This window comes from Ranitomeya variabilis, chromosome 2 (assembly GCF_051348905.1).
Source record: "Ranitomeya variabilis isolate aRanVar5 chromosome 2, aRanVar5.hap1, whole genome shotgun sequence".
In the NCBI taxonomy this organism is placed as follows: Eukaryota; Metazoa; Chordata; class Amphibia; order Anura; family Dendrobatidae; genus Ranitomeya; species Ranitomeya variabilis.
This window is the reverse complement of record NC_135233.1, coordinates 180963603-180989774: the sequence shown is the minus strand read 5'-3', so window position 1 is coordinate 180989774 and position 26172 is coordinate 180963603. Positions and strand designations below refer to the sequence as shown.

The window sequence follows — 26172 nt, the reverse complement described above, 5'->3', positions numbered from 1 at the left end:
CGCATGCGGGAAGTTAGCGGATCAATGCATTCCTATGGGTGCAGAATCGCAGAGATTCTGCACAAAGAAGTGACATGCTGCGGGTTGTAAACCGCTGCGTTTCTGCGCGTTTTTTCCCGCAGCATGTGCACAGCGGATTGCTGTTTCCATAGGGTTTACATGTAAATGTAAACGCAATGGAAACTGCTGCGGACCCGCAGCTGCAAAAAAGCTGCGGATCCGCGGTAAAACCCGCAAAGTGTGAACATGGCCTTAAGGTCACAACTCTTTTTATTCATCTAAAACATTTCAAAACCTATAACAAAGTAAAGAGGTATAATACACATTCGCAGAACACCTTTTTCCAAAGCACTCCTCTGCCCTCCATATTATCTATTGCAGCATTGTCTGGCCAAAGAACCAGAATGGCTAAACTCAACTCTTTCATAATTGAAAAGAATACAAGCCGTAAAAAAGTATGCAATTAACCCAATTCTCCTCTTTCAAAGAGAAATCAATATCCCATATCCATATCTCAACGAGTTCTCAGTCTCCTTTAGCTTGTATTTTCGTAGCATTAATATCAATCCACTGGGTAGCGTCCTCTGGTGTTAGGAAAAAATGAACTCTATTAAAAGCCACCACTCTTAGTCTCGCCGGAAAAAATATGGAGTATTGCACCCCCAACTCTCTCAGACGTCTCTTGACACCAGTAAACTGCATTCTCTGTTTCTGGACCGCAGCGGAGTAATCTGGAAAAATGGCAATTCTCTGTCCTCCAACTGTGAGATCCTCCATTTCTCTGGCCTTTCTAAGAATAATGTCTGTCTCTATAGTTTATTATCTTGGCCAACATGGTGCCGGGATTAGCTCCGGTGGGAGGGGGCTGCGGTGGAACCCTGTGAGCTCTTTCAACTGCAAAAACTTTCGTCAGAGCCTCGACCCCAATCTTTTCCCTCAGCCAGTTTTCAATATATTCAGTAGGATTTCTCCCCTCAGATTTTTCAGGCAGACCCACTATTCGGAGGTTATTTCTTCTGGATTTATTTTCCAGATCCTCATTTTTTGCCGCTAGTTCTGATATCTTTAGAGCAAACTTTTTCTCTGTCTTTTGCAACTTTGCAACATGATCCTCTGCAGTTCTCATCCTCTCTTCCACCTCTCTGATGCAGTTATCCATTTTCTGTATGGCAGCCTGTATCTGTACAATCTCCCCTTTAACCTCCTTCAACTGAAGGGTCATGCCATTTAGGGACTGTTTACATGAGGACATGAGTATAAATACATCCTTTAGGGTCAGCTCCCCTCTTGCTGCTGCAGCCATGCCACCGTCTCCCTCCCTCTTCTGTACCTCAGCCTTTCCTTCGCAGTCGTTTCTTCATCCTCCCCTTCAGATCTATCTTCAGCAGACAGCTTAGTCCCCTACATCATCCGCCCCGAGCAAACTTTCTCAATTTAGCAGCAGCCTCCAGCAGATATATCACACTGTAAAGCAGACAGCGGCATCTGCACAGGATTAGAGCAATAATGGCAGCGGGAGCTCTCTCCTATGCGACCGCTCACATGGCCAGCTAGGACACGCCCCCAATATCATCAAAAGTTAATTTATTTAAATTCTTCAATACAAAACGTGAAACTCATATATTCTATAGAGTCATTACAGAGTGATCTATTTCAAGTATTTATTTCTGTTAATGTTTATGATTATTGCTTACTGCCAATGAAAACCCAAAAGTCATCTCAGTAAATTAGAATAATTAACAAAAAACACCTACAAAGGCTTCCTAAGTGTTTAAAAAGATCCCTTAGTCTGTTTCAGTAGGCTCCACAGTCATGGGGAAGACTGTTGACTTGCCAGATGTCCAGAAGGCAGTCAATTGACACACTCCACAAGGAGGGTAAGCCACAAAAGGTCATTGCTAAAGAAACTGGTTGTTCAGAGTGCTATATCCAAGTACGTCACTATAGCTGACAACTTGCTGCGTCAGCCACCATCAGTGTTGTCACCGACTATGGTTGTTTAACCCCTTAAATGTTGATGACAATAGTGACTATGGCATCTACCCCCCCCCCATGTGGGGGCTTCTGCAGCGCCCCAGAGTCCTGGTCGTTGCAGTATCATGGCTCAGCCACTAAGGGGGGCCATGGTGCGTTCGATGGCACTGAAGGAGTTCTCTGAGCAGGTATCACAGTCACCAATTCATTTCACAGCTGGGCCTCCGGGGGGAGCTAAGGGTGCTATTCATTAGGCCACTCCCCACCATAGTGGGTAAACTGGGGGTCAGGCAGGAAGTTAGAGAGAACGCTGACGGGATTGAACGGAGCAACACCCTGTGGCAGGGGGTGTTGTGAAGGGAGAGACTGTAGGGTCTCTGCCAGGGGTGGGATCCTGGCAGAGGCTTGGCATTGAAAGAACGTAACGGGTCCGCGCAGGCTCCTGGAAGCGGCGGGACTCAAGAAAGGACTAGAAGCGAGATAGATTGTGCTGAGTGAGAAACGAAATCAAGCGAAAGGAGATACCAGTGAGGGTTGTGCTGAAAGAGGCAGCACCTTACTGAGGCGCACTACCGGTGGCCGGAACGCCGAGGAGGTAAAGAGTTTCAAGCCATACCTCAGACCTACGGCAGGGCAGTTAGCTTTAGGCGGACTGTCTCACGCATCACCCAGGAAGGCAAAGGGGGGTACCAACAGGAGAGGGGCGCAGATAGAGTCCCGGAAGATCTCCGAGCCTCCCCGTCATACGGGTGCGTTCCTACCATAGTATCTGGAGGGACGAGGAAGATCATTGCGAATTAAGTTGTTGTGAGGGAACACGAGAAACAGACACAACAGTTGTGGGGTACTTTCCATAAGCACAGCAGGGAAGGACTGCAACACATAGCGCTAGAAGGAAGGCACCGATTTCCACCTGCAAGGAGAGCTCTGGAAGTGCCATTGGACCGGCCGGACTTGCGCAGCCTGGTGAGCCGTATTCCGGACTGAGGACCCAGAGAGCTTCAGTAAAGAGGTAAAGAGACTGCAACCTGGTGTCCTCGTTATTTACCGCGACCTGCACCCCACAACTGCACCGCTACAACATCACTTATTGCACCGGACGTCCCCCACTGACGGACAGGGCCACGGACCGGGTCTAGCCACCGTGACAACCCCAGGACTGAGACCTAGAGGCCCGGCTCCGGGTACCCCTCGGCCCTGCGGCGGTGTGGGGGCGCTCCAACTTGGCGTCACGAACAGGATCTACTTAAGCCTGAAGAATCAGGTCATGTGTGCCTAGAGACTGTGATTTACTGTGCTTTATTGCAAGATTGTGCTGCGCCATTAGCCGCCAAAAGTTCCCGCCAAAAGGCGCCGCCATTGCTACACCCAAGGAGAAGGAGGGCGTGTTATGGGCGGAGACTCCCAGTGTGGCGCGAGAAATGGCTACCGCCCCCTGCACTTCTGGCTGCAGAGGAATGACCTGCCCCAAAGCAGAAGAGAAACACCCCTTGATATGCAACGGCGAGAGGCTGGTGACGGAGAAGCCCGACCTCAGAGAAATGGCGGAGTTAGGTGCATGCACTGCCAGCGACTATCAGGCAGCGATGATGAACGGCGAGTGCCTGAGCGAGGAAGAAGTGGTTCCGGCCTGTCCTTCTTCACCGGAGACGGACCGGAAGCCCGCGGACCCGACAGCAGAACTACGTCCACCAATCCCGACCTCGGAGTTAGAGGAGGAGGAATCACAGCAAGCGGAGCCGAATCCGAGCATCCCATTGGAGGAGCCCCGGTCCGGGCTGCAGCCGACTCCAGTGTCCTCGTTAACGGACCGGAGCGACACCAATGGAACCACATTAGGCGCAGGTATGGCCGACGTCCCTGCTCCCCTCCACGAGCCCGCTTCCATGACCCACCTCCATCTCAGTAGGGAGCGACTTATCTCGGCAGGGCTAATGGTGCTATCCCCCGATGACCTAGGGAGGATGGTGCCGCCGCTGTCGACTGGAGTGGGGGAACCCGTGGATGTGAGCTTAGATGGAGTAGTTCTTCGGTGGGACACCCCCTGGTTTAGAGCGGATGGATCCCGGGAGAACGGGTCCACTCTTGCGGTGCTTACATGGGAACAATATAGACAGTGCTTGATTCTGCAGTGGAAAGGACGGAAAGGAGCTGAGTCGATGGGCCCATCGAAAGTACAACAACCCCCCCCGGCATGGGATGACAGAGACGCGGTAAGGCGGGGCACTGTGTTGGCCTACCATGTAAAAAGGGGGTGGGGCCTCATACACGAGCCGGGACTGGATACTGATGTTTTTGTTGCACATTGTAATGTGAGGGCTCCCTGTTGTGGCCGAAGCGGAGAACCGTTACAAAAGGGGGATCCAGTGACCTACAGCCGCCACTTGAACCCCCTCGGGTGGTATGCACGGAATGTTCGGCGGTGTATGTCTGGAGCCGCAGCACTTGCTACCCCAGACCTGGTCCCGGGAGTACCCGATCTTGTCACCATTGCAACAGTACGCCTAGTAGCAGCCCCAGAGTTGGCCAGTCGAGTCCATCTGCATGTCCGGACCGCGGACACTGGCACCACGGCGGCTGGGTTCCAGGAACCCAAGCCACCAGAAGAAGAATAAACCTCGATACCATGAAAATGTAAATAGTTAACTGTTCATTCCTTTAACTGTTCCTGTTTGCTACTAAACCCGTCTAGGGTTAAAGGTGACCCCTTGTTGACCCGGGGCCACTATTGTTGTTCTCAAAGTTTTGCACAAGTTTAAAAAACTGCAGAAATCATGAACTGCGCATGATTCAAACTCTCCCTTGTAAAAAAGTTGCACCTTCTTAAAGGTGCTCCCTACTGGTTTTAGCCAAAAGACACTTTGCGAAGATTCCTTCTCTACTGGTTTTAATTAAAGACACTTTGCGAAGAAACCTTTCCTACTAGTCCTAGTTAAAGACACTTTGTGAAGATCCCGGCTGGAACTTTGCATAAGACTGGTAGGCTGAGAAGACGAGCTACCTCAGAAAGACTTGGTCCCCTCTTAAAGGGGATGTGACGAAGTAAATTTGAAAGAGATACTGTTACCGAACAGTAATGTGATAATGATGCCTTGAAAAAGAAAATGTAACTGTTTTACATGCCGAGTTATATGTGTTGAAGTTGTTGAAATGTGAAATCTGAATAATGTTTTGTAGAAAGGAAAGATGCAGAGAGCCCGTAGGGGTAGATGTAGAAGCCTGCATAGTTGAAAGTAAAAGAAGTAATAATGAAGGTGAGGATAGAAGGTAAACCCCGCGTCCCCATTGAAAAGTTACTTTGTTACTAAGGACAGAGAGTGAACCCGTAGGGGTTAGAGAGTGAGTCCTTAAAGGAGCCGAGTAGAGCGGGCTCAGAGTTCTTTAAATGAAAGGAATGTTATGTCTATACTGTGTATAGTAGCGAGAGGCAGTAGGCCCTGGCTGAACAGGGCGGTCCTGTAAAAGAAAGGAGAGGCAGTAGGTCTGGTGCCGTAGGGACAGGCGGTCCTGCAGGTTCACAAGAAGGAGAATGTAAAGTTGAAATGCCTTATAATGTGATTATAGGAAGGCCTTTGATAGACTAAGAGTGTGAGTTACTTAAAGGCAATGTTAAGTTATTGTTCCAAAAATTGCACTAAGTAGAATACCCGGTTGGGTAACAGAAGTTATTTATGCTCTGTAATTTATAATGTTGATTATGTTTGTAACGTTAAAAGTGTCCTCACCTCCCATAAAGGGAAGCTTACTTAAGTATACTTACTGTTATTTGCACTCAACAAAATTGTATGTCTTTTTGCTAACCTGTATTGTTGTTTTTCTTCCCAGTCCCGGAGTACTGTGTTTAACCAGGGGGGAGTGCAGCGCCCCAGAGTCCTGGTCGTTGCAGTATCATGGCTCAGCCACTAAGGGGGGCCATGGTGCGTTCGATGGCACTGAAGGAGTTCTCTGAGCAGGTATCACAGTCACCAATTCATTTCACAGCTGGGCCTCCGGGGGGAGCTAAGGGTGCTATTCATTAGGCCACTCCCCACCATAGTGGGTAAACTGGGGGTCAGGCAGGAAGTTAGAGAGAACGCTGACGGGATTGAACGGAGCAACACCCTGTGGCAGGGGGTGTTGTGAAGGGAGAGACTGTAGGGTCTCTGCCAGGGGTGGGATCCTGGCAGAGGCTTGGCATTGAAAGAACGTAACGGGTCCGCGCAGGCTCCTGGAAGCGGCGGGACTCAAGAAAGGACTAGAAGCGAGATAGATTGTGCTGAGTGAGAAACGAAATCAAGCGAAAGGAGATACCAGTGAGGGTTGTGCTGAAAGAGGCAGCACCTTACTGAGGCGCACTACCGGTGGCCGGAACGCCGAGGAGGTAAAGAGTTTCAAGCCATACCTCAGACCTACGGCAGGGCAGTTAGCTTTAGGCGGACTGTCTCACGCATCACCCAGGAAGGCAAAGGGGGGTACCAACAGGAGAGGGGCGCAGATAGAGTCCCGGAAGATCTCCGAGCCTCCCCGTCATACGGGTGCGTTCCTACCATAGTATCTGGAGGGACGAGGAAGATCATTGCGAATTAAGTTGTTGTGAGGGAACACGAGAAACAGACACAACAGTTGTGGGGTACTTTCCATAAGCACAGCAGGGAAGGACTGCAACACATAGCGCTAGAAGGAAGGCACCGATTTCCACCTGCAAGGAGAGCTCTGGAAGTGCCATTGGACCGGCCGGACTTGCGCAGCCTGGTGAGCCGTATTCCGGACTGAGGACCCAGAGAGCTTCAGTAAAGAGGTAAAGAGACTGCAACCTGGTGTCCTCGTTATTTACCGCGACCTGCACCCCACAACTGCACCGCTACAACATCACTTATTGCACCGGACGTCCCCCACTGACGGACAGGGCCACGGACCGGGTCTAGCCACCGTGACAACCCCAGGACTGAGACCTAGAGGCCCGGCTCCGGGTACCCCTCGGCCCTGCGGCGGTGTGGGGGCGCTCCACTTCCTCTTTAACCCAATTGGCATTCTGAGATCTTGATTGTGTGCTCCTGATATCTGCCATGGCAGTTCGCTGCCAAATAAAGTCCAGAGTCTCCCCTTCATAGCAGGCTGTTCAAAAGTTATGAAAATTTAGGTGGTAAAAATAAACTTTTTCATTCCTGTCATGCTACTTTGCATTAATTCCTGGAAAGCACCAGGAGAGTTAATGAACTACCCAAAAGCAATTTTGAATACCTTGAGGGGTGCGGTTTTTAAAATGGTATCACTTTTGGGGGGGTTCCAATATATAGGACCCCTAGAGTCACTTCAAAACTGAACAGGTCCCTAAATATTTCTTTGAAAAAAAATAAAAATGACTGCTACATTTTTAAATCTTCTAAAATGCTAACAAAATAAAACCACATTTTACAAATGGTGCTGATGTAAAGCAGACATGAAGGAAATGTTATTCATTAATGTGTTTGTGTAGTCTGACTATCTGGATTAAAGGGCTAACCATTCAAAGTTTGAAAATTGCTTATTTTTTAAAGTTTTTGACAAATTTCTGATATGTTTTGCATTTATTTATAGAAATATCAACCTAAATTTATCATTATCATAAAGTATGATGTGTCATGAAAAAACAGGCTCAAAATCAATTGAATATGTTGAAGCATTGCAGAGTTACTACATAAAGTAACACTGGTCATCTTCTTCAGTTTTGTGGTGTGGGAGGCAGAGGTCTACCTTTGGCAGGCATTGCTGGTATGGAGGGCTATCAAGAAATAAAAAATTACATGTTATCATTACAATCATGAAAGTTCAGTCTATCAAAATATAAAATTAATTATCCACTCTGTAAATGGCATAATGAGAAAAAATCTAAACACCAGAATCACATGGTAAATAAAAAAAATGTATAATTGCACTTTATTATCAATTTTGTCGCACTTGGAATTTTATCCAAGTTTTGAGACTCACATGATACAATGAATAGTGTCATTCAAAAGTACAACTTGTTCCCCTAAAAAAAGCCCTCATGTGGCTATGTGGACGGAACAATAAAAAAACAAGTTAAGGATGTTGAAAGCAGATGAAAGAATGAAAACTTAAAATAGCATGATAGGAAGGGGTTAATGCCATAACAAATATCTGTACCATCACCCTGGAAACTTCAACTAAATTTTGAACAGATGGTTGCAAGGACCATATTTTGGCATAGGGTCCGGTTTGTACTGATTTTCCAGGAGAGGCAACTCTCGTTATAGATTATATTTATTTATAAGGACCTTGTACATAGGCGACAAATATATTGATCTGGACCTTGTTTTTTGTCAACCTAATTTCTGCACATGGACTTTAAACATTTTCTTTTTGTATTACTGGTACCTCCTTATATCCTAGCAATATCCGATATAGACTTTACCCTTTCTTATTGTATACTAGAAATAGGCCTGATGCTATTGCATCAGGAGTGCGGTGAAATTAACATAGACGTCACCGCTATTCCCCACGCAGGCGCAGTAACAGCCGCGTCGTTACCGCGCATGCGCGGGTAGAGCGTGCAGTTGTGGCTGTCATTGCGCATGCGCGGGAATAGTGGAGACATGTATGTCACTTGCACAGGCGCAAGTGACACTGCCGCAGTGCCTTATGGGATTCAGGGACAGCGGCCGGAAGTCCCAACTGTCGATTATTATATATAGATATTTGTTATTCTTGTTATTCATATCCTTAATTAAAGTTAATGTTTTAATTAAAATCTATGAGTACAATATGAGTGCGACAGCCATGTAGCATAGGCAATAAGGCTATGTTCACATGCAGCATTTTTGCTGCTTTCTTTCTCGCTATATTGGAAGTAAAAATGCTGTGTTCAGACCTCATATTTTTTCTACAGTACGTTCTCAAAATCTCTGCAGTTCTCAAATTCAATCAGGAAAAACCCAAGTGTGTACATGAGATTTCCGAAATTTTATTTGTATTTAAAAAGCTGTGAAACGCTGCATGTGAGCCTGGCCTAAGGATTCTCAGAGTAATAGTCCCACATACATTTTATGGTTAATTGTTAGTTTATGTGGATGAGAAGATACAAGGAAAATACTTTATTTGTTTATTTCTTTCTAATTTTTAGGTACCTTGACAGCTGTAGAAGGTTTTTTGTCTGTAAAGTCTGGACCAGAGGTTAGTTTAATTCTTGGTGAAATAAACATTAGTAGCGAAGGGCATAACTACAATTGGTGCAGGGGTTGCAATCCCACCCAAGCCCTGGAGTTTAGGGGGCCCCAAAAGTCCCTTTTGCCTATATAAAATGACCATTGCTATTAAAGGCTTGCAATAATTTGGAGCTTTTGCTTAGGAGCCAATGAGCTGAAAATCCCTCCTCTGTCAGTAGCATACTGTTATCAGTGAGTCATTGTGTACCGTGGAATAGATTAACCCCTTTCTGACATTAGATGTACTATCCCGTCGAGGTGGTCTGGGCCCCTATGACCACTGACGGGATAGTACGTCATCACCGATCAGCCGCGATCACGGGGGGGGAAGCGTGGCCAGGTGTCAGCTGATTATCACAGCTGACATCTGGCACTATGTGCCAGGAGAGGTCACGGACCGCTCCTGGCACATTAACCCCCGGGAGACTGCGATCCAACATGATCGCAGCGTTCCAGCGGGCATAGGGAAGCATTGCGCAGGGAGGGGGCTTCCTGCGTGCTTCCCTGAGACCCTCAGAGCAACGCGATGTGATCGCGTTGTTCCGAGCGTCTCCTCCCTGCAGGCCCCGGATCCAAAATGGCCGCGAGGCTCCTTCTGGGTCCTGCAGGGAGGTGGCTTGCAAGGCGCCTGCTGAGAACAGGCGCCGGCAAGCCTGCAGCACTGCCTATCAGATCGCTGATCTGACACAGTGCTGTGCAAAGTGTCAGATCAGCGATCTGACACCATAGCATGATGTCCCACCCTGGGACAAAGTAAAAGTAAAAAAAATATATTTACATGTGTAAAAAGAAAAAAAAAAACCTAAATAAATGTAAAAAAAAAATATTGTTCCAATACATACATTTCTTTATGTAAATAACAAAAAAAAAGTACACATATTTAGTATCGCCGCGTCCGTAACGACTCGTCCTATAAAAGTGTCCCACTAGTTAACCCCTTCAGTGAACACCGTAAAAAAATAAATAAAAAACGAGGCAAAAAACAATGCTTTATTATCATATTGCCGAACAAAAAGTGGAATAACACGCTATCAAAAAGACGGATATAAATAAACACGGTACCACCGAAAAAGTAATCTTGTCCAGCAAAAAACGAGCTGCCATACAGTGTCATCAACAGAAAAATAAAAAAGTTATAGCCCTCAGAATAAAGCGATGCAAAAATAATTATTTTTTCTATAAAATAGTTTTTATTGTATAAAAGCGCCAAAACATAAAAAAATGATATAAATGAGGTATCACTGTAATTGTACTGACCCAAAGAATAAAATTGCTTTATCAATTTTACCAAATGCGGAACTGTATAAACGCCCTCCCCCCCCCAAAAAGAAATTTACGAATTGCTGGTTTTTGTTGCCTAACAAAAATCGGAATAAAAAGCGATCAAAAAATGTCATGTGCCCGAAAATGGTACCAATAAAAACGTCAACTCGTCCTGCAAAAAACAAAACCTCACATGACTCTGTGGACCAAAATATGGAAAAACTATGGCTTTCAGAATGTGGTAACGCAAAAAATATTTTTTGCAATAAAATGCATCTTTTAGTGTCTGACAGCTACAAACCTAAAAACCCGCTATAAATAGTAAATCAAACCCCCCTTTATCACCGCCTTAGTTAGGGAAAAATAATAAAAAAAATGTATTTATTTCCATTTTCCCATTAGTGTTAGGGTTGGGGCTAAAGTTAGGGTTGGAGCTAAAGTTAGTGTTGGGGTTAGGGTTTGGATTACGTTTACGGTTGGGTTAGGGGTGTGTCAGGGTTAGGGGTATGGTTAGGGTTGGGATTAGGGTTAGGGGTGTGTTGGGGTTGGGATTAGGGTTTGGGGTGTGTTGGGATTAGGGTTGGAGTTATAATTGGGAGCTTTCCACTGTTTAGGCACACCAGGGGCTCTGCAAACGCAACATGACGTCCGATCTCAATCCATACAATTCTGCGTTGAAAAAGTAAATCTGTGCTCCTTCCCTTCCGAGCTCTGCCGTGCACCCAAACAGTGGTTTACCCCCACATATGGGGTATCAGCGTACTCAGGACAAATTGCACAACAACTTTTGGGGTCCAATTTCTCCTGTTACCCTTGGGAAAATAAAACAAATTGGATCTGAAATAATTTTTTTGTGAAAAAAAGTTAAATGTTCATTTTTTTTTTTTAAAAGATTCCAAAAAAGTATTTTGTGTGACATATCTCTGTGATTTAAGGGCATAAAAATTCAAAGTTGGAAAATTGCAAAATTTTCAAAATTGTTGCCAAATTTCCATTTTTTCCACAAATAAACGCAAGTAATATCAAAGAAATTTTACCACTATCATGAAGTACAATATGTCACGAGAAAACAGTGTCAGAATCATCAGGATACGTTGAAGCGTTCCAGAGTTATAACCTCATAAAGGGACAGTGGTCAGAATTGTAAAAATTGGCCGGTCATTAACATGCAAACCACCCTTGGGGCTTAAGGGGTTAATGAAGCTGCCAGTTGAGGACCTGTGAGGCGCTGATTTGTCAAACTACAGACTCTAATGTACTTGTCTTGTTGCTCAGTTGTGCAGCGGGGCCTCCAACTTCTCTTTCTACTCTGGTTAGAGCCTGTTTGTGCTCTCCTCTGAAGGGAGTAGTACACACCGTTCTAGGAAATGTTCAGTTTCTTGGCAATTTCTCGGATGGAAAAGCCTTCATTTCTAAGAACAAGAATAGACTGTCGAGTTTCACATGAAAGTTCTTATTTTTCTGGCCATTTTGAGAGTTTAAAGGAACCAACAAATGTAATGCTCCAGATTCTCAACTAGCTCAAAGGAAGGTCAGGTTTATAGGTTCTCTAATCAGCCAAACTGATTTCAGCTGTGCTAACATACTTGCACAAGGGTTTTCAAGGGCATTCTAATCATCCATTAGCCTTGTTACACAGTTAGCAAACACAAAGTACCATAAGAACACTGGAGTGATGGTTGTTGGAAATGGGCCTCTATACACCTATGAAGATATTGCAATACAAACCAGACATTTGCAGCTAGAATAGTCATTTACCACATTAACAATGTATAGAGTGTATTTCTGAATCATTTAATGTTAGCTTCATTGGAAAAAACTGTGCTTTTCTTTCAAAAATAAGGACATTTCTAAGTGACCCTAAACTTTTGAACGGTAGTGTACATTATACAGGTTTTAGAGAAGCGTGTATACATGTGTATCATACATATACACGGGAAAGCTGTGTCTGCAGCTGTATGCACAGAAGCGGTGAATGAGCTCTGCTGCATAGAGCTTCTCCAAGACACATTGCTGTGATTGTGCATCAGATTCCAGAGACAGGAAATCGGGGAGAAATTGACATGACCTCACAGGAAGTCTTCGAATTCTCCGCTAGATATCATGTAACTAGGAGAACAGCTCAGGTTACAGAAGGATTTGGGAAAGCAAGGTATTAAGTAAAGTTGGCAGTTAGTTTACATTAAAGGGCCAACACCTTTAATGAATGGGCCTGCTAGAGTATGATGTGCCTAATTAAGACGCACACCACTTGGTGAATTTGTCTCATTATATAGGTGCTACGTGCCTCTGGTAGAATTGTACTCCAGTCATGGGCTGGAGCACATTTCTGGCATACGCTACCCCACTAAAGTGGCGTAACTTTTCATGAATTTGAAAGGTGTCACTTAGTGAAACCCCGTCCCATCCATTCTTTGCCCATATTGGCATAGCTGGGTGGGACTGGTGTGAAATGGCAAGTGACAATATTTCTGCACAACTTATAACATTATTCACTTCGTCACACTTATGTTGTTTAGGGCCCTTGTCTTCATGAGGGGACCTGGCAATCTGCTGTTCATGGAGCTGCAGATCGGGCAAATATGAAGAATTTCAGAAAGAAATTGGCCCTCAAGCCACTTCCAGTTATTGGGAAAAAGTTAAAAAGCAGGTAAGATTAATTAATCTCAATCTTTCTTCTATTTACAATTGTCCATCGAGTCCAACTTAGTTCTTTTTTCAACCTATGTAGCTATCACCCACAATCTTATGTGGACTGAGGAAATCATCCAGCCCTTTTTTTAAAAGCTTTTATTGTGTCTGCCATTAATACCTTTTGTGGTCGAGCATTCCTCAGTCTTAGGCCATGTGCACACGTTGCGGATTTCTTGCAGAAATTTCCTGAAGAAAACCGGAAATTTTCTGCAAGAAATCCGCATTTTTTTTTTTGCGTTTTTTTTCCATTTTTTTTCGCGTTTTTTTAGCATTCTGCAAGCTAAGTTTTCCAAGCGATCTGTAGCATCGCTTGGAAAACTGACTGACAAGTTGGTCACACTTGTCAAACATACTGTTTGACAAGTGTGACCAACTTTTTACTATAGATGCAGCTTATGCAGCATCTATAGTAAAAGATAGAATGTTTAAAAATAATAAAAAAAATAAAAAAATGCTTATACTCACCCAGACATCTCCTCAGCGGCGTCCGTTCGTCTTCCTATAGCTGGTCTGTGCGCACAGGGCCTTCCGTGACGTCACGGTCACGTGAGCGGTCACATGACCGCTCACGACCAATCACAGGACAGTGACGTCATCGGCAAGGTCCTTCGCCGCACACCAGCTACAGGAACCGAACGGCAGCGTGCAGCGGTGAGGCGGGAACACTGCGCGGGACATCGAGGGTGAGTATAGGACTATTTTTTATTTTATTTCTTATTTTTTGACCAGTTATATGGTGCCCAGTGCGTGGAGGAGAGTCTCCTCTCCTCCACCCTGGGTACCAACCGCACATAATCTGCTTACTTCCCGCATGGTGTGCACAGCCCCGTGCGGGAAGTATGCAGTTCAATGGACTCCTAGGTGTGCGGAATCCCTGCAATTCCGCATTTTTAATGAACATGTTGCTTTTTTTTCCGCTATGCGATTTTTTCGCGGAAAAAATCGCAACATTTGCACAAAAAATGCGGAATACCTTGTAAATAATAGGAGGCATATGTTAGCGTTTTTTTCGCGTTTTTATCACGTTTTTATAGCGAAAAAACGCGAAAAAAACGCTAAAAATCCTGAACGTGTGCACATGGCCTAACTGCTCTAACTGTAAAGAACCCTTTCCTTTAGCTGTTGAAATCGCCTTTTTTTTCCACCCGTGATGAGTGCCCCCTGGTCCTTAGTATGGTCTTTGTATTGACCACACATGTACTTATACAAATAAATTATATCCCCCTATGAGACGTCTTTTTTCTAAGATAAACTAGTTTAACTTTTCCAACCTCTCATCATATGAGAGGCCTTCCTTCCCATGTAGTAATCTAGTTGCCCACCTTTGAACTGACTTCTGAATATCGTTTTATAAATGTGGAGCCCAAAATAGGATGCCATATTCTAAATGTGGCCTCACAAGTGATTTTTATAGGGGTAACTATGTTGAGCTCACTGGATTGTTATCTCTTTTTATACACTCTCTAAAACCTTGTTTGCTTTTGCGGCTGCTGCTTGACATTGAGTACTGCTGCTCTGCTTACTTGTAACCAGAATACCCGAGTCCCCCTGTTGTTTAACACCAATTATTCTCCCATTTAATGTATATGCAGCAATGGGACTACTCCATCCTAGGTGCATTACTCTACATCTATCAACATTAAATTCATTTGCCGAGTGTTTGCCCATCCAGTCATCTTATTTCCTTTCGTGCTTCTTGTGTAGCACAGCCTCCTGAATTTCACTTGTCTCCACTCCTAACCTGTCTCTCTCAGTGAACATGATAAAACAATTGCGAACTTTCTTTTCTTCAAACACTGCGTTGTTGTTCCTCCTAGAAATGTAAGAATAAATTACCAACTCCAGTTGTTTCAGTGCACTTCCTGATTTCGGCTTGGAGACGTTGCAGAGCGATTATTGTTATGCTGGGCCTTGTAGTGCCATATACCTTTTCAAGCCTGTGCCATCACTTCTGCTGGTGTTGTTGCTGTTCCTGATAGAAGACATTCCTGATCCCTGATTTCTCCTAATTCCCAACCCCCCTTCTGCCACCAAGACCAGGTCTCTCACTCTCTTTGGCAGATTTTTTTTTCCTTCATGCATCCTGCAGCTGTGGAGTGCTTATCATTGACACCAATGCTCATTTTTGGCCAGGACTTTTTTTATCTTTTTTTTCTATGTTTTTTAAATTCCCTTTTTTGCACTACATCCGTTCATGCGTCCTAAAGTCATTGAGCCGTTGATCAGCATCCAATTGTGGTGTTTTCTTTCGCATGCACACACGTACAAAATATTGAATACAAAATTATTTAATTAGTTGACAGGACTACATTAGGCACAGTAAAATATATATAGTAGAAATCAGTGTATACTACAGTATTAATTTTTGTCTACTGAATACAGTCAGGGTTAGTGTCAGATTGTTGCAGGCACTCAGTAATTTTTTTTTTTTTTTTTAACTGACGTGTTGTTTTTTTAACAAATTTTGATATTTTTCTATTCGGTATTTGGTATTACAAAGTATTCAGCAGAGAAGGCATACGTTTTCCTTGCCTCAGACACTGATAGTGAAGGAGAGGAAGCCACCTTCATTTTTCCTCCTCCTAAACTGATACCAAACCACCACGCAGAAGTCCCAGAACAGAAAATGGACCTCACCACCCAAAGATTATGAGCCATAGATTCCAGATTTTGTGGCACAGTCAAGTATCCAATTTTTATCAGCCTCACAGAAACAGACTTTTTCTCGGAGGATTTTGTAAACTTCATGGTGGTCAAGATAAATTTGTATGCCAAGCAATTTTTGTTCCAAAATACCACTACTTCATTTTCTAACTGGACCCCTGTAGATGCAGAAGAAAGACATTTTGGGGCCTTAATCTTCAAATGGTGTTAGTGAAGAAGCCAGAACTTTGGCAATGTTGGAGTGTTGACATTTTGAACAACACTCCGGTATTCTGCATGGCTGTGACCCGTAAACGTAGATCATCCACAAATTTTTGCATTATACACGTAGACCATACACAAATTTTTCCATTACAATGACAATGCACGGTGTCTTCCCGAGGTGACCCCAATTGTGCCCAACTTTTCAAAGTTCGGCCGGTCATTGAGCACTTCAGCAACAAGTTTGCTGAGATGTACATCCCCCAAAGAAACATCTGCGTGGATGAGTCCCTAATCCGTTTCAAGGACAGGCTCAAATTCTCAAACTAAGCTGTACAAACTGTGCGAGAGTACCTCAGGGTACACCCACAAAGTTAGGGTTTATGAAGGGACGGACACCTGGATTCAACCCCCTGAATGACACCCCTGTCCTGGGAGTGAGGAGGAAAATTGTTTGGAATTTGGTGCTCCCAGTTTGCTCAAGTTCCCTCTTATTCGCCAAGCTATAGCCCTTGCCGAATAAGCTTCAGAGGAAACCCGGCTTCCTGGATCGCGCCGGCCGATCATCTGATCGGCACCGCAGCTGTATGTGTTGCAGCTGTGTCACAGTCACGACACATGCATGGAGAGCCTGTTTGTTGGGCTCTCCATGCATGTGTCGTGACTGTCACACAGCCGTGACACATGCAGCTGCGGCTTTTTAACGGCGCTGAGGTTTAAGGTTATAGCGCCCCCCAGCGTTAGAATTTCACCGGGGTCTTGGCGAACATGATTCGGGTTGGTTGTTACTGACCCCAGTGTTGCGATTGCCGTTATTAACGGTACAATGGTGACAGCAAAAAAAGTCTGATTTTTCCATTACATTTCTCTCTCCTCTTGATATAAGATACAGCCACCGCCTTTCAGAGTTTATTTACAGCATTCTATAATGCTGTAGATAAGCCCCCAGTCTGACCTGAAAGACAAGAAAAATAAGTTTTAATTATACTCACCCAGGAAGGCGGTCCGGTCCAGGCTCCACCCCAGCCCCGCCTCCACCCCCTCGTACCATCCACAGTCCCACTGCCCTCTCTTGCAAAAACTCTACTTCTGCACCACATCCTCACCAGTCACACATTTACAGTTCCCATCACCACATACATGGCCAGCAGCTTTTGTTTTGGCCAAAAGATTTTTTAATCCACCACCAAGACAAGGTAGACTCTTAACTTACTAAACATTTGTTAAAATATCAAATACAATTTAGATATATTTTTATTTATTTTTCAATTTTTAAATGACCAATAATATCACAAACAAGCAAAAATACCGCCTCACCATGATCAGACACCATATTACTACCACATAGTGACCAATAATACCACATACAAGAAACAAATACCACCACACCATGACCAGACCACATATTACCACCACAGTGACCAAATAATAGCACATACAAGGAACAAATACCGTCACACCTTGGCCAGACAACATATTACCACCGCATAGTGACTGAATACTGCAATACTGATCATTAACCCCTTCATGACCGTGGGATTTTCCGTTTTTCTGTTTTCGTTTTTCACTCCCCTTCTTCCCAGAGCCATAACTTTTTTATTTTTCCGTCAATTTGGCCATGTGAGGGCTTATTTTTTGCGGGATGAGTTGTACTTTTGAACGACATTATTGGTTTTACCATGTCGTGTACTAGAAAACGGGAAAAAAATTCCAAGTGCGGTGAAATAGCAAAAAAAGTGCAATCCCACACTTGTTTTTTGCTTGGCTTTTTTGCTAGGTTCACTAAATGCTAAAACTGACCTGCCATTATGATTCTCCAGGTTATTACGAGTTCATAGACACCTAGCATGACTAGGTTACTTTTTACCTAAGTGGTGAAAAAAAATTCCAAACTTTGCTAAAAAAAAAAAAAAATTGCGCCATTTTCCGATACTCGTAGCGCCTCCATTTTTCATGATCTGGGGTCGGTTGAGGGCTTATTTTTTACGTGCCGAGCTGGCGTTTTTAATGATACCATTTCGGTGCATATACGTTCTTTTGATCGCCCGTTATTGCATTTTAATGCAATGTCGCGGCGACCAAAAAAACGTAATTCTGGCGTTTTGATTTTTTTTCTCGTTACGCCATTTAGCGATCAGGTTAATGCTTTTTTTTTATTGATAGATCGGGCGATTCTGAACGCGGCGATACCAAATACGTGTAGGTTTGATTTTTCTTTTATTGATTTATTTTGATTGGGGCGAAAGGGGGGTGATTTAAACTTTTATGTTTTTTTTATTTTTTTCACATTTTTTTTAACTTTTTTTTTTCACTTTTGCCATGCTTCAATAGCCTCCATGGGAGGCTAGAAGCAGGCACAACCCGATCGGCTCTGCTATGTAGCAGCGATCATAAGATCTGCACAGCAGAATTGCAGGTGTGCTGTGAGCGCCGACCACAGGGTGGCGCTCACAGCTGCCGAGGATCAGTAACCATAGAGGTCTCAAGGACCTCTATGGTTACCATTCAGAAGCATCGCCGATCTCCGATCATGTGACGGGGGTCGGCGATGACGTCATATCCGGCCGCCCGGCCGGATGCGGTAGTTAAATGCCGCTGCCTGCGTTTGACAGCGGCATTTAACTAGTTAATAGGCGCGATTCTGCCCCCGCCTATTGCGGGCACATGTCAGCTGTTCAAAACAGCTGACATGTCCCGGCTTTGATGCGGGCTCACCGCGGAGCCCTGCATCAAAGCAGGGGACCTGACGTCGGACGTACTATCCCGTCCGACGTCAGGAAGGGGTTAATAAAAAAAAAACCACAATACTATCACCATAAGTGCCATTATACACAGGGGATCTGTACTTAGTATGCAGTGTCTGTGTACAGGTAACACACTAACTCACCAGTGACGTCTCTTGGTGAAGTCCTTCAGCCTCGCTTTTCATCTTCATCCAGCACAGTTCGTCATCACTTCTTCCAGCCAGGGCTCATCTCTGCAGGAAATAACATAGTTATCTAGAGCTCTGCTTGCAGAACACATTGCTTAATTTTTTCCCGACTTCTATACTACTCCAGATGAAGAAAAAAAGGCGACCTAGTGTCGCTCTGCAGAGTAACAGGACCGCCCCCCGCATTTAAAACCGTATCCTCAAAAAATAAATACATCACTTCAGTAATGATATCCCTTAATTAGCCCCTATGGTAATAATATCTGCATCCTGGCCCCGTGTATCTCATTCCTGGCTCCAGCCATATGTTCTCCCATCCTGCCCTCATGAGTATCCATTCTGCCCCCATATGATCTCCCCATCCTGCCCCATCTGTCCCATGATCCTGACCCATCTGTCCCATTATCCTGCCGCCCCATCTGTCTCCATCTGTCTCCATCCTGCCCCATCTGTCTCCATCCTGTCTCACATCCTGTCCCCCCGTGTCTCACATTCTGCCCCGTGTCTCACATTCTGCCCCGTGTCTCACATCCTGCCCCCCCTGTCTCACATCCTGCCCCCCTGTCTCACATCCTGCCCCCCTGTCTCACATCCTGCCCCCTGTCTCACATCCAGCCCCCTGTCTCACATCCTGCCCCTGTCTCACATCCTGCCCCGTGTGTCACAAATTCTGCCCTGTGTCTCACATTTTGCCCCCGTGTCTCACATCCTGCCCCCATCTCACATCCGGCCCCCCTGTCTCACATCCTGCCCCGTGTCTCACATCCTGCCCCCTGTCTCACATTCTGCCTCATGTTACAAATTCTGCCCCGTGTCTCACATCCTGCCCCATCACAAATTCTCCCCGTGTCTCACATCCTGCCACCTGTCACACATTCTGCCCCCCCCTGTGTAGTTTCCATACCTGCCCCCTGTGTCTCACTTTCTGCCCCGTGTCACACATTCTGTCCCCCTGTGTTGTTATCATTCCTGCCCCCCTGTGGTGTTTCCATTCCTGCCCCCAAGTGGTGTTTCCATTCCTGTCCCCAGTGTTTTCCTTCCTGCCCCCCCTGTGGTGTTTCCATTCCTGCCCCCAGTGTTTTCCTTCCTGCCCCCCGTGGTGTTTCCATTCCTGCCCCCTGTGGTGTTTCCATTCCTGCCCCCTGTGGTGTTTCCATTCCTGCCCCCAGTGTTTCTATTCCTGCCCCCTTGATTTCATTCCTGCCCCCAGTGTTTTCATTCCTGCCCCCAGTGTTTCCATTCCTGCCCTCAGTGGTTTTCATTCCTGCCCCCTGTGGTGTTTCCATTCCTGCCCCCTGTGGTGTTTCCATTCCTGCCCCCTGTGGTGTTCCATTCCTGCCCCCTGTGGTGTTTCCATTCCTGCCCCCTGTGCTGTTTCCATTCCTGCCCCCTGTGGTGTTTTCATTCCTGCCCCCCGTCTTTTCATTCCTGCCCCCTGTGGTGTTTCCATTCCTGCCCCCAGTGGTGTTTCCATTCCTGCCCCCTGTGGTGTTTCCATTCCTGCCCCCAGTGTTTCCATTCCTGCCCCCTTGATTTCATTCCTGCCCCTAGTGTTTTCATTCCTGCCCCCAGTGTTTCCATTCCTCCCCCAGTGTTTCCATTCCTGCCCTCAGTGGTTTTCATTCCTGCCCCCTGTGGTGTTTCCATTCCTGCCCCCAGTGTTTTCATTCCTGCCCCAATGTTTTCATTCCTGCCCCCAGTGTTTTCATTCCTGCCCCAGTGTTTCCATTCCTTCCCCCAGTGTTTTCATTCCTGCCCCCTGTGGTGTTTTCATTCCTGCCCCCTGTGGTGTTTTCATTCCTGCCCCCTGTGGTGTTTTTATTCCTGCCCCCTGTGGTGTTTTTATTCCTGCCCCCTGTGGTGTTTTTATTCCTGCCCCCAGTGTTTTCATTCCTGCCCCCAGTGTTTTCATTCCTGCCCCCAGTGTTTTCATTCCTGCCCCAGTGTTTCCTTCCTTCCCCCAGTGTTTCCATTCCTTCCCCCAGTGTTTCCATTCCTGCCCCCTGTGGTGTTTTCATTCCTGCCCCCTGTGGTGTTTTCATTCCTGCCCCCTGTGGTGTTTCCATTCCTGCCCCCAGTGTTTTCATTCCTGCCCCAATGTTTTCATTCCTGCCCCCAGTGTTTTCATTCCTGCCCCAGTGTTTCCATTCCTTCCCCCAGTGTTTCCATTCCTTCCCCCAGTGTTTCCATTCCTGCCCCCTGTGGTGTTTCCATTCCTGCCCCCAGTGTTTCCACACCTGCCCCCAGTGTTTCCACTCCTGCCCCCAGTGTTTCCATTCCTGCCCCAATGTTTTCATTCCTGCCCCCAGTGTTTTCATTCCTGCCCCAGTGTTTTCATTCCTGCCCCAGTGTTTCCATTCCTTCCCAACGTGTTTCCATTCCTTCCCCCAGTGTTTCCATTCCTGCCCCCTGTGGTGTTTTCATTCCTGCCCCCTGTGGTGTTTTCATTCCTGCCCCCTGTGGTGTTTTTATTCCTGCCCCCAGTGTTTTCATTCCTGCCCCCAGTGTTTTCATTCCTGCCCCCAGTGTTTTCATTCCTGCCCCCAGTGTTTCCATTCCTGCCCCCAGTGTTTTCATTCCTGCCCCCCTGATTTCATTCTTGCCCCCTGTGTTCTTTTCTTTCCTGCCCGTGTGTCACCCATCCTGCCCTCCTGTCTTTATCATGCCCCGGGCTTGCCGCATTCAGTAAAAAAAAAAAAACCTTACCTGGCCACTGTCCAGCGCCGACATCCATCCCGGGCATTTCAGCGCGGACATGTGCACTGACGTCAGCTGCCAGCCTCCGATTGGCTGGCGGCTTTAACTGTTGCCTTGTGGGCCCGGAAGGATCCGCAAGGCAACAGAGGACACTGAGCCTGCGTCTCAGATGCAGGTTCAGTGTACTGTCAGAAGCCTGCCGCCCGGGCCCGATGGGCAGATGAGACGGGGCCCCTCTGCCCACCGGGCCCCATACGCCAGTTAGGGCAGTAATGCCCTGATGGCGGCCGTGTTAATGGGTGTGGCAGGTCCAGGTCCTGTTCCTCCCATCTTCTTGCTATGCCGCCCTTCTGCTTGCTTCATGTCTGCCTGGCATCGCGCTCCTGCGCGGGCATACTTATCTGCCCTGTTGAGGGCAGAGTACAGTACTGCATTGCGCAGGCGCTCGGCATCTCTGACCTTTCCCAGTGCCTGCGCATTGCAGTACTTTATTCTACCCTCAACAGGGCAGATAAGTATGCTGTGCTAGAAGCGCGATGCCGGGGAGCGTTGAAGCAAAAGGAGGGCGGCATCGCAAGAAGATGGGAGGCACCGGACCTGGACCTGCGACACCCATCGACACCCATACATCGACACCCATCGACACCCTGATACACCCATGCCAGTATTAAGTCACTAATCTCGCCCGTCGGCTCCTGTGTCACGAGACCGTGAGTGGCTGATAGGTTAACATGACAGCCCGGGACTACAGGAGATCCCTGTGGTTGTCATTGCCTGAATGCGGCCGGCGCTGATAGCAGGTGGTCATTTTTCACAGGCGTTCTGATGATCTCAGCTTCTAGTCTCCCACAGAGACTATTCAAGCATGTGTAAAGTAAAAAAAAAAGTATGTATGTTCAAATCGCCCCCCATTCGCATGATCCAAATAAAACAATAAAAAAAAATACACATTTGGTATCACCGTGTTCAGAAATGCACAATCTATCAATATAGAAAAATAACACTGGTCAACAGCATTTTTGGTGCCAAAGATATTTCATCGAATTTAGGGTATTTTTGGGGTGCTGATTCTGAATATGTCATCAGTTTTGCCAGATTGGCTCAAGTTTTTGAGATTTTTGGTATCTTATTTATAGCACTTGTTGGTAAATGCGACGCATCATCTCATTAATTTCTTTGGATTAGTACTTGAACTGAGCAGTTCTCAATATAGTTTTGTGTTAATTAGTGTTCTAAAAGTTTGTTCATAGCTTGATTTTTGCACTAACTTTATGTTGTTGTCTGTTTTCCAGTGAAAAGCATGAACTCATCAAGAAGAAGTTGTCTTAACGATCCAGACTCATTCTGTTACATTTGTGGTGAATACACACTGCCAAAACATAGAAGAAACATAACAGACTTCGTAAAAAAAGTGTATTTTGCCTATTTTGGGGTTATGCTTGGGGACCAAGACAAGTTTTGGGCACCACACATAGTGTGCAAAGCATGTATCGAATTATTACGAAAATGGAGCAAAGGACAAAGAAAAAGCTTCAAATTTGGTGTTCCAATGGTGTGGAGAGAGCCAAAAAATCATCATGATGACTGTTATTTCTGTGCAGTGCAAGTGCAAGGATTCAATAAGCATAAGAAACGAAAATGGGAGTAACATGGAATCTGCAAGAAGGCCTGTCCCTCATTGTGAAGATGTGCCTGTACCTGTGTTTACCATAAATAACAGTCATCATGATGATTTTTTGGCTCTCTCCACACCATTGGAACACCAAATTTGAAGCTTTTTCTTTGTCCTTTGCTCCATTTTCGTAATAATTCGATACATGCTTTGCACACTATGTGTGGTGCCCAAAACTTGTCTTGGTCCCCAAGCATAACCCCAAAATAGGCAAAATACACTTTTTTTACGAAGTCTGTTATGTTTCTTCTATGTTTTGGCAGTGTGTATTCACCACAAATGTAACAGAATGAGTCTGGATCGTTAAGACAACTTCTTCTTGATGAGTTCATGCTTTTCACTGGAAAACAGACAACAACATAAAGTTAGTGCCAAAATCAAGCTATGAACAAACTTTTAGAACACTAATTAACACAAAACTATATTGAGAACTGCTCAGTTCAAGTACTAATCCAAAGAAATTAACCCCTTCATGACCTTGCCGTTTTTTGCAATTCTGACCAGTGTCCCTTTATGAGGTAATAACTCAGGAACGCTTCAACGGATCCTAGCGATTCTGAGATCGTTTTTTCGTGACATATTGGGCTTCATGTTAGTGGCAAATTTAGGTCGATAATTTCTGAGTTTATTTGTGAAAAAAACCGAAATTTGGCAAAAATTTTGAAAATTTCGCAATTTTCACATTTTGAATTTTTATTCTGTTAAACCAGAGAGTTATGTGACACAAAATAGTTAATAAATAACATTTCCCACATGTCTACTTTACATCAGCACAATTTTGGAAACAAATTTTTTTTTTGCTAGGAAGTTATAAGGGTTAAAATTTGACCAGTGATTTCTCATTTTTACAACAAAATTTACAAAACCATTTTTTTTAGGGACCACCTCACATTTGAAGTCAGTTTGAGGGTTCTATATGGCTGAAAATACCCAAAAGTGACACCATTCTAAAAACTGCACCCCTCAAGGTGCTCAAAACCACATTCAAGAAGTTTATTAACCCTTCAGGTGTTTCACAGCAGCAGAAGCAACATGGAAGTAAAAAATGAACATTTAACTTTTTAGTCACAAAAATGATCTTTTAGCAACAATTTTTTATTTTCCCAAGGGTAAAAGGAGAAACTGGACCACGAACGTTGTTGTCCAATTTGTCCTGAGTACGCTGATACCTCATATGTGGGGGTAAACCACTGTTTGGGCGCACGGCAGGGCTTGGAAGGGAAGGAGCGCCATTTGACTTTTTGAATCAAAAATTGGCTCCAATCTTTAGCGGACACCATGTCGCGTTTGGAGAGCCCCCGTGTGCCTAAACATTGGAGCTCCCCCACAAGTGACCACATTTTGGAAACTAGACCCCCCAAGGAACTTATCTAGAAGCATAGTGAGCACTTTAAACCCCCAGGTGCTTCACAAATTGATCCGTAAAAATGAAAAAGTACTTTTTTTTCACAAAAAAATTATTTTAGCCTCAATTTTTTCATTTTCACATGGGCAACAGGATAAAATGGATCCTAAATTTTGTTGGGCAATTTCTCCTGAGTACAGCAATACCTCACATGTGGGGGTAAACCACTGTTTGGGCACATGGTAAGGCTCGGAAGGGAAGGAGCGCCATTTGACTTTTTGAATGAAAAATTATCTCCATCGTTAGCGGACACCATGTCGCGTTTGGAAAGCCCCTGTGTGCCTAAACATTGGAGCTCCTCCACAATTGACCCCATTTTGGAAACTAGACCCCCCAAGGAACTCATCTAGAGGCATAGTGAGCACTTTAAACCCCCAGGTGCTTCACAAATTGATCCGCAAAAATGAAAAAGTACTTTTTTTTCACACAAAATTTCTTTTAGCCTCAATTCTTTCATTTTCACATGGGCAACAGGATAAAATGGATCTTAAAATTTGTTGGGCAATTTCTCCTGAGTATGCCGATACCTCATATGTGGTGGTAAACCACTGTTTGGGTGCACGGCAAGGCTCGGAAGGGGAGGCGTGCCATTTGACTTTTTGAATGGAAAATTAGCTCCAATCGTTAGCGGACACCATGTCGCGTTTGGAGAGCCCCTGTGTGCCTAAACATTGGAGCTCCCCTACAAGTGACCCCATTTTGGAAACTAGACCCCCCAAGGAACTTATCTAGATGCATAGTGAGCACTTATAACCCCCAGGTGCTTCACAGAAGTTTATAACGCAGAGCCATGAAAATAAAAAAATAATTTTTCTTTCCTCAAAAATGATTTTTAGCCCAGAATTTTTTATTTTCCCAAGGGTAATAGGAGAAATTGGACCCCAAATGTTGTTGTCCAGTTTGTCCTGAGTACGATGATACCCCATATGTGGGGGTAAACCACTGTTTGGGCGCACGGCAGGGCTCGGAAGGGAAGGCACGCCATTTGGCTTTTTGAATGGAAAATTAGCTCCAATCATTAGCGGACACCATGTCGCGTTTGGAGAGCCCCTGTGTGCCTAAACATTGGAGCTCCTGCACAAGTGACCCCATTTTGGAAACTAGACCTCCCAAGGAACTAATCTAGATGTGTGGTGAGCACTTTGAACCCCCAAGTGCTTCACAGAAGTTTATAACGCAGAGCCATGAAAATAAAAAATAATTTTTCTTTTCTCAAAAATGATTTTTTAGCCCACAATTTTTTATTTTCCCAAGGGTAATAGGAGAAATTGGACCCCAAAAGTTGTTGTCCAGTTTGTCCTGAGTACGATGATACCCCATATGTGGGGGTAAACCACTGTTTTGGCACACGTCGGGGTTCGGAAGGGAAGTAGTGACGTTTTGAAATGCAGACTTTGATGGAATGCTCTGCGGGCATCAGGTTGCGTTTGCAGAGTTCCTGATGTGCCTAAACAGTAGGAACTCCCCACAAGTGACTCCATTTTGGAAA

The 26172-nt window shown here is 45.2% G+C and overlaps 1 protein-coding gene across 1 annotated transcript in view; it reads left to right on the top strand.

The window, feature by feature from the left end:
• LOC143804800 (saccharopine dehydrogenase-like oxidoreductase) overlaps positions 1 to 26172 on the top strand; it is a 105683-nt gene that overhangs the window by 41153 nt on the left and 38358 nt on the right. Inside the window, exons 5-6 of the mRNA XM_077283256.1 lie at positions 9074 to 9123; positions 12938 to 13068. Coding sequence (XP_077139371.1) covers positions 9074 to 9123; positions 12938 to 13068 — 181 coding nt within the window. The remainder of the gene's footprint in view (positions 1 to 9073; positions 9124 to 12937; positions 13069 to 26172) is intronic.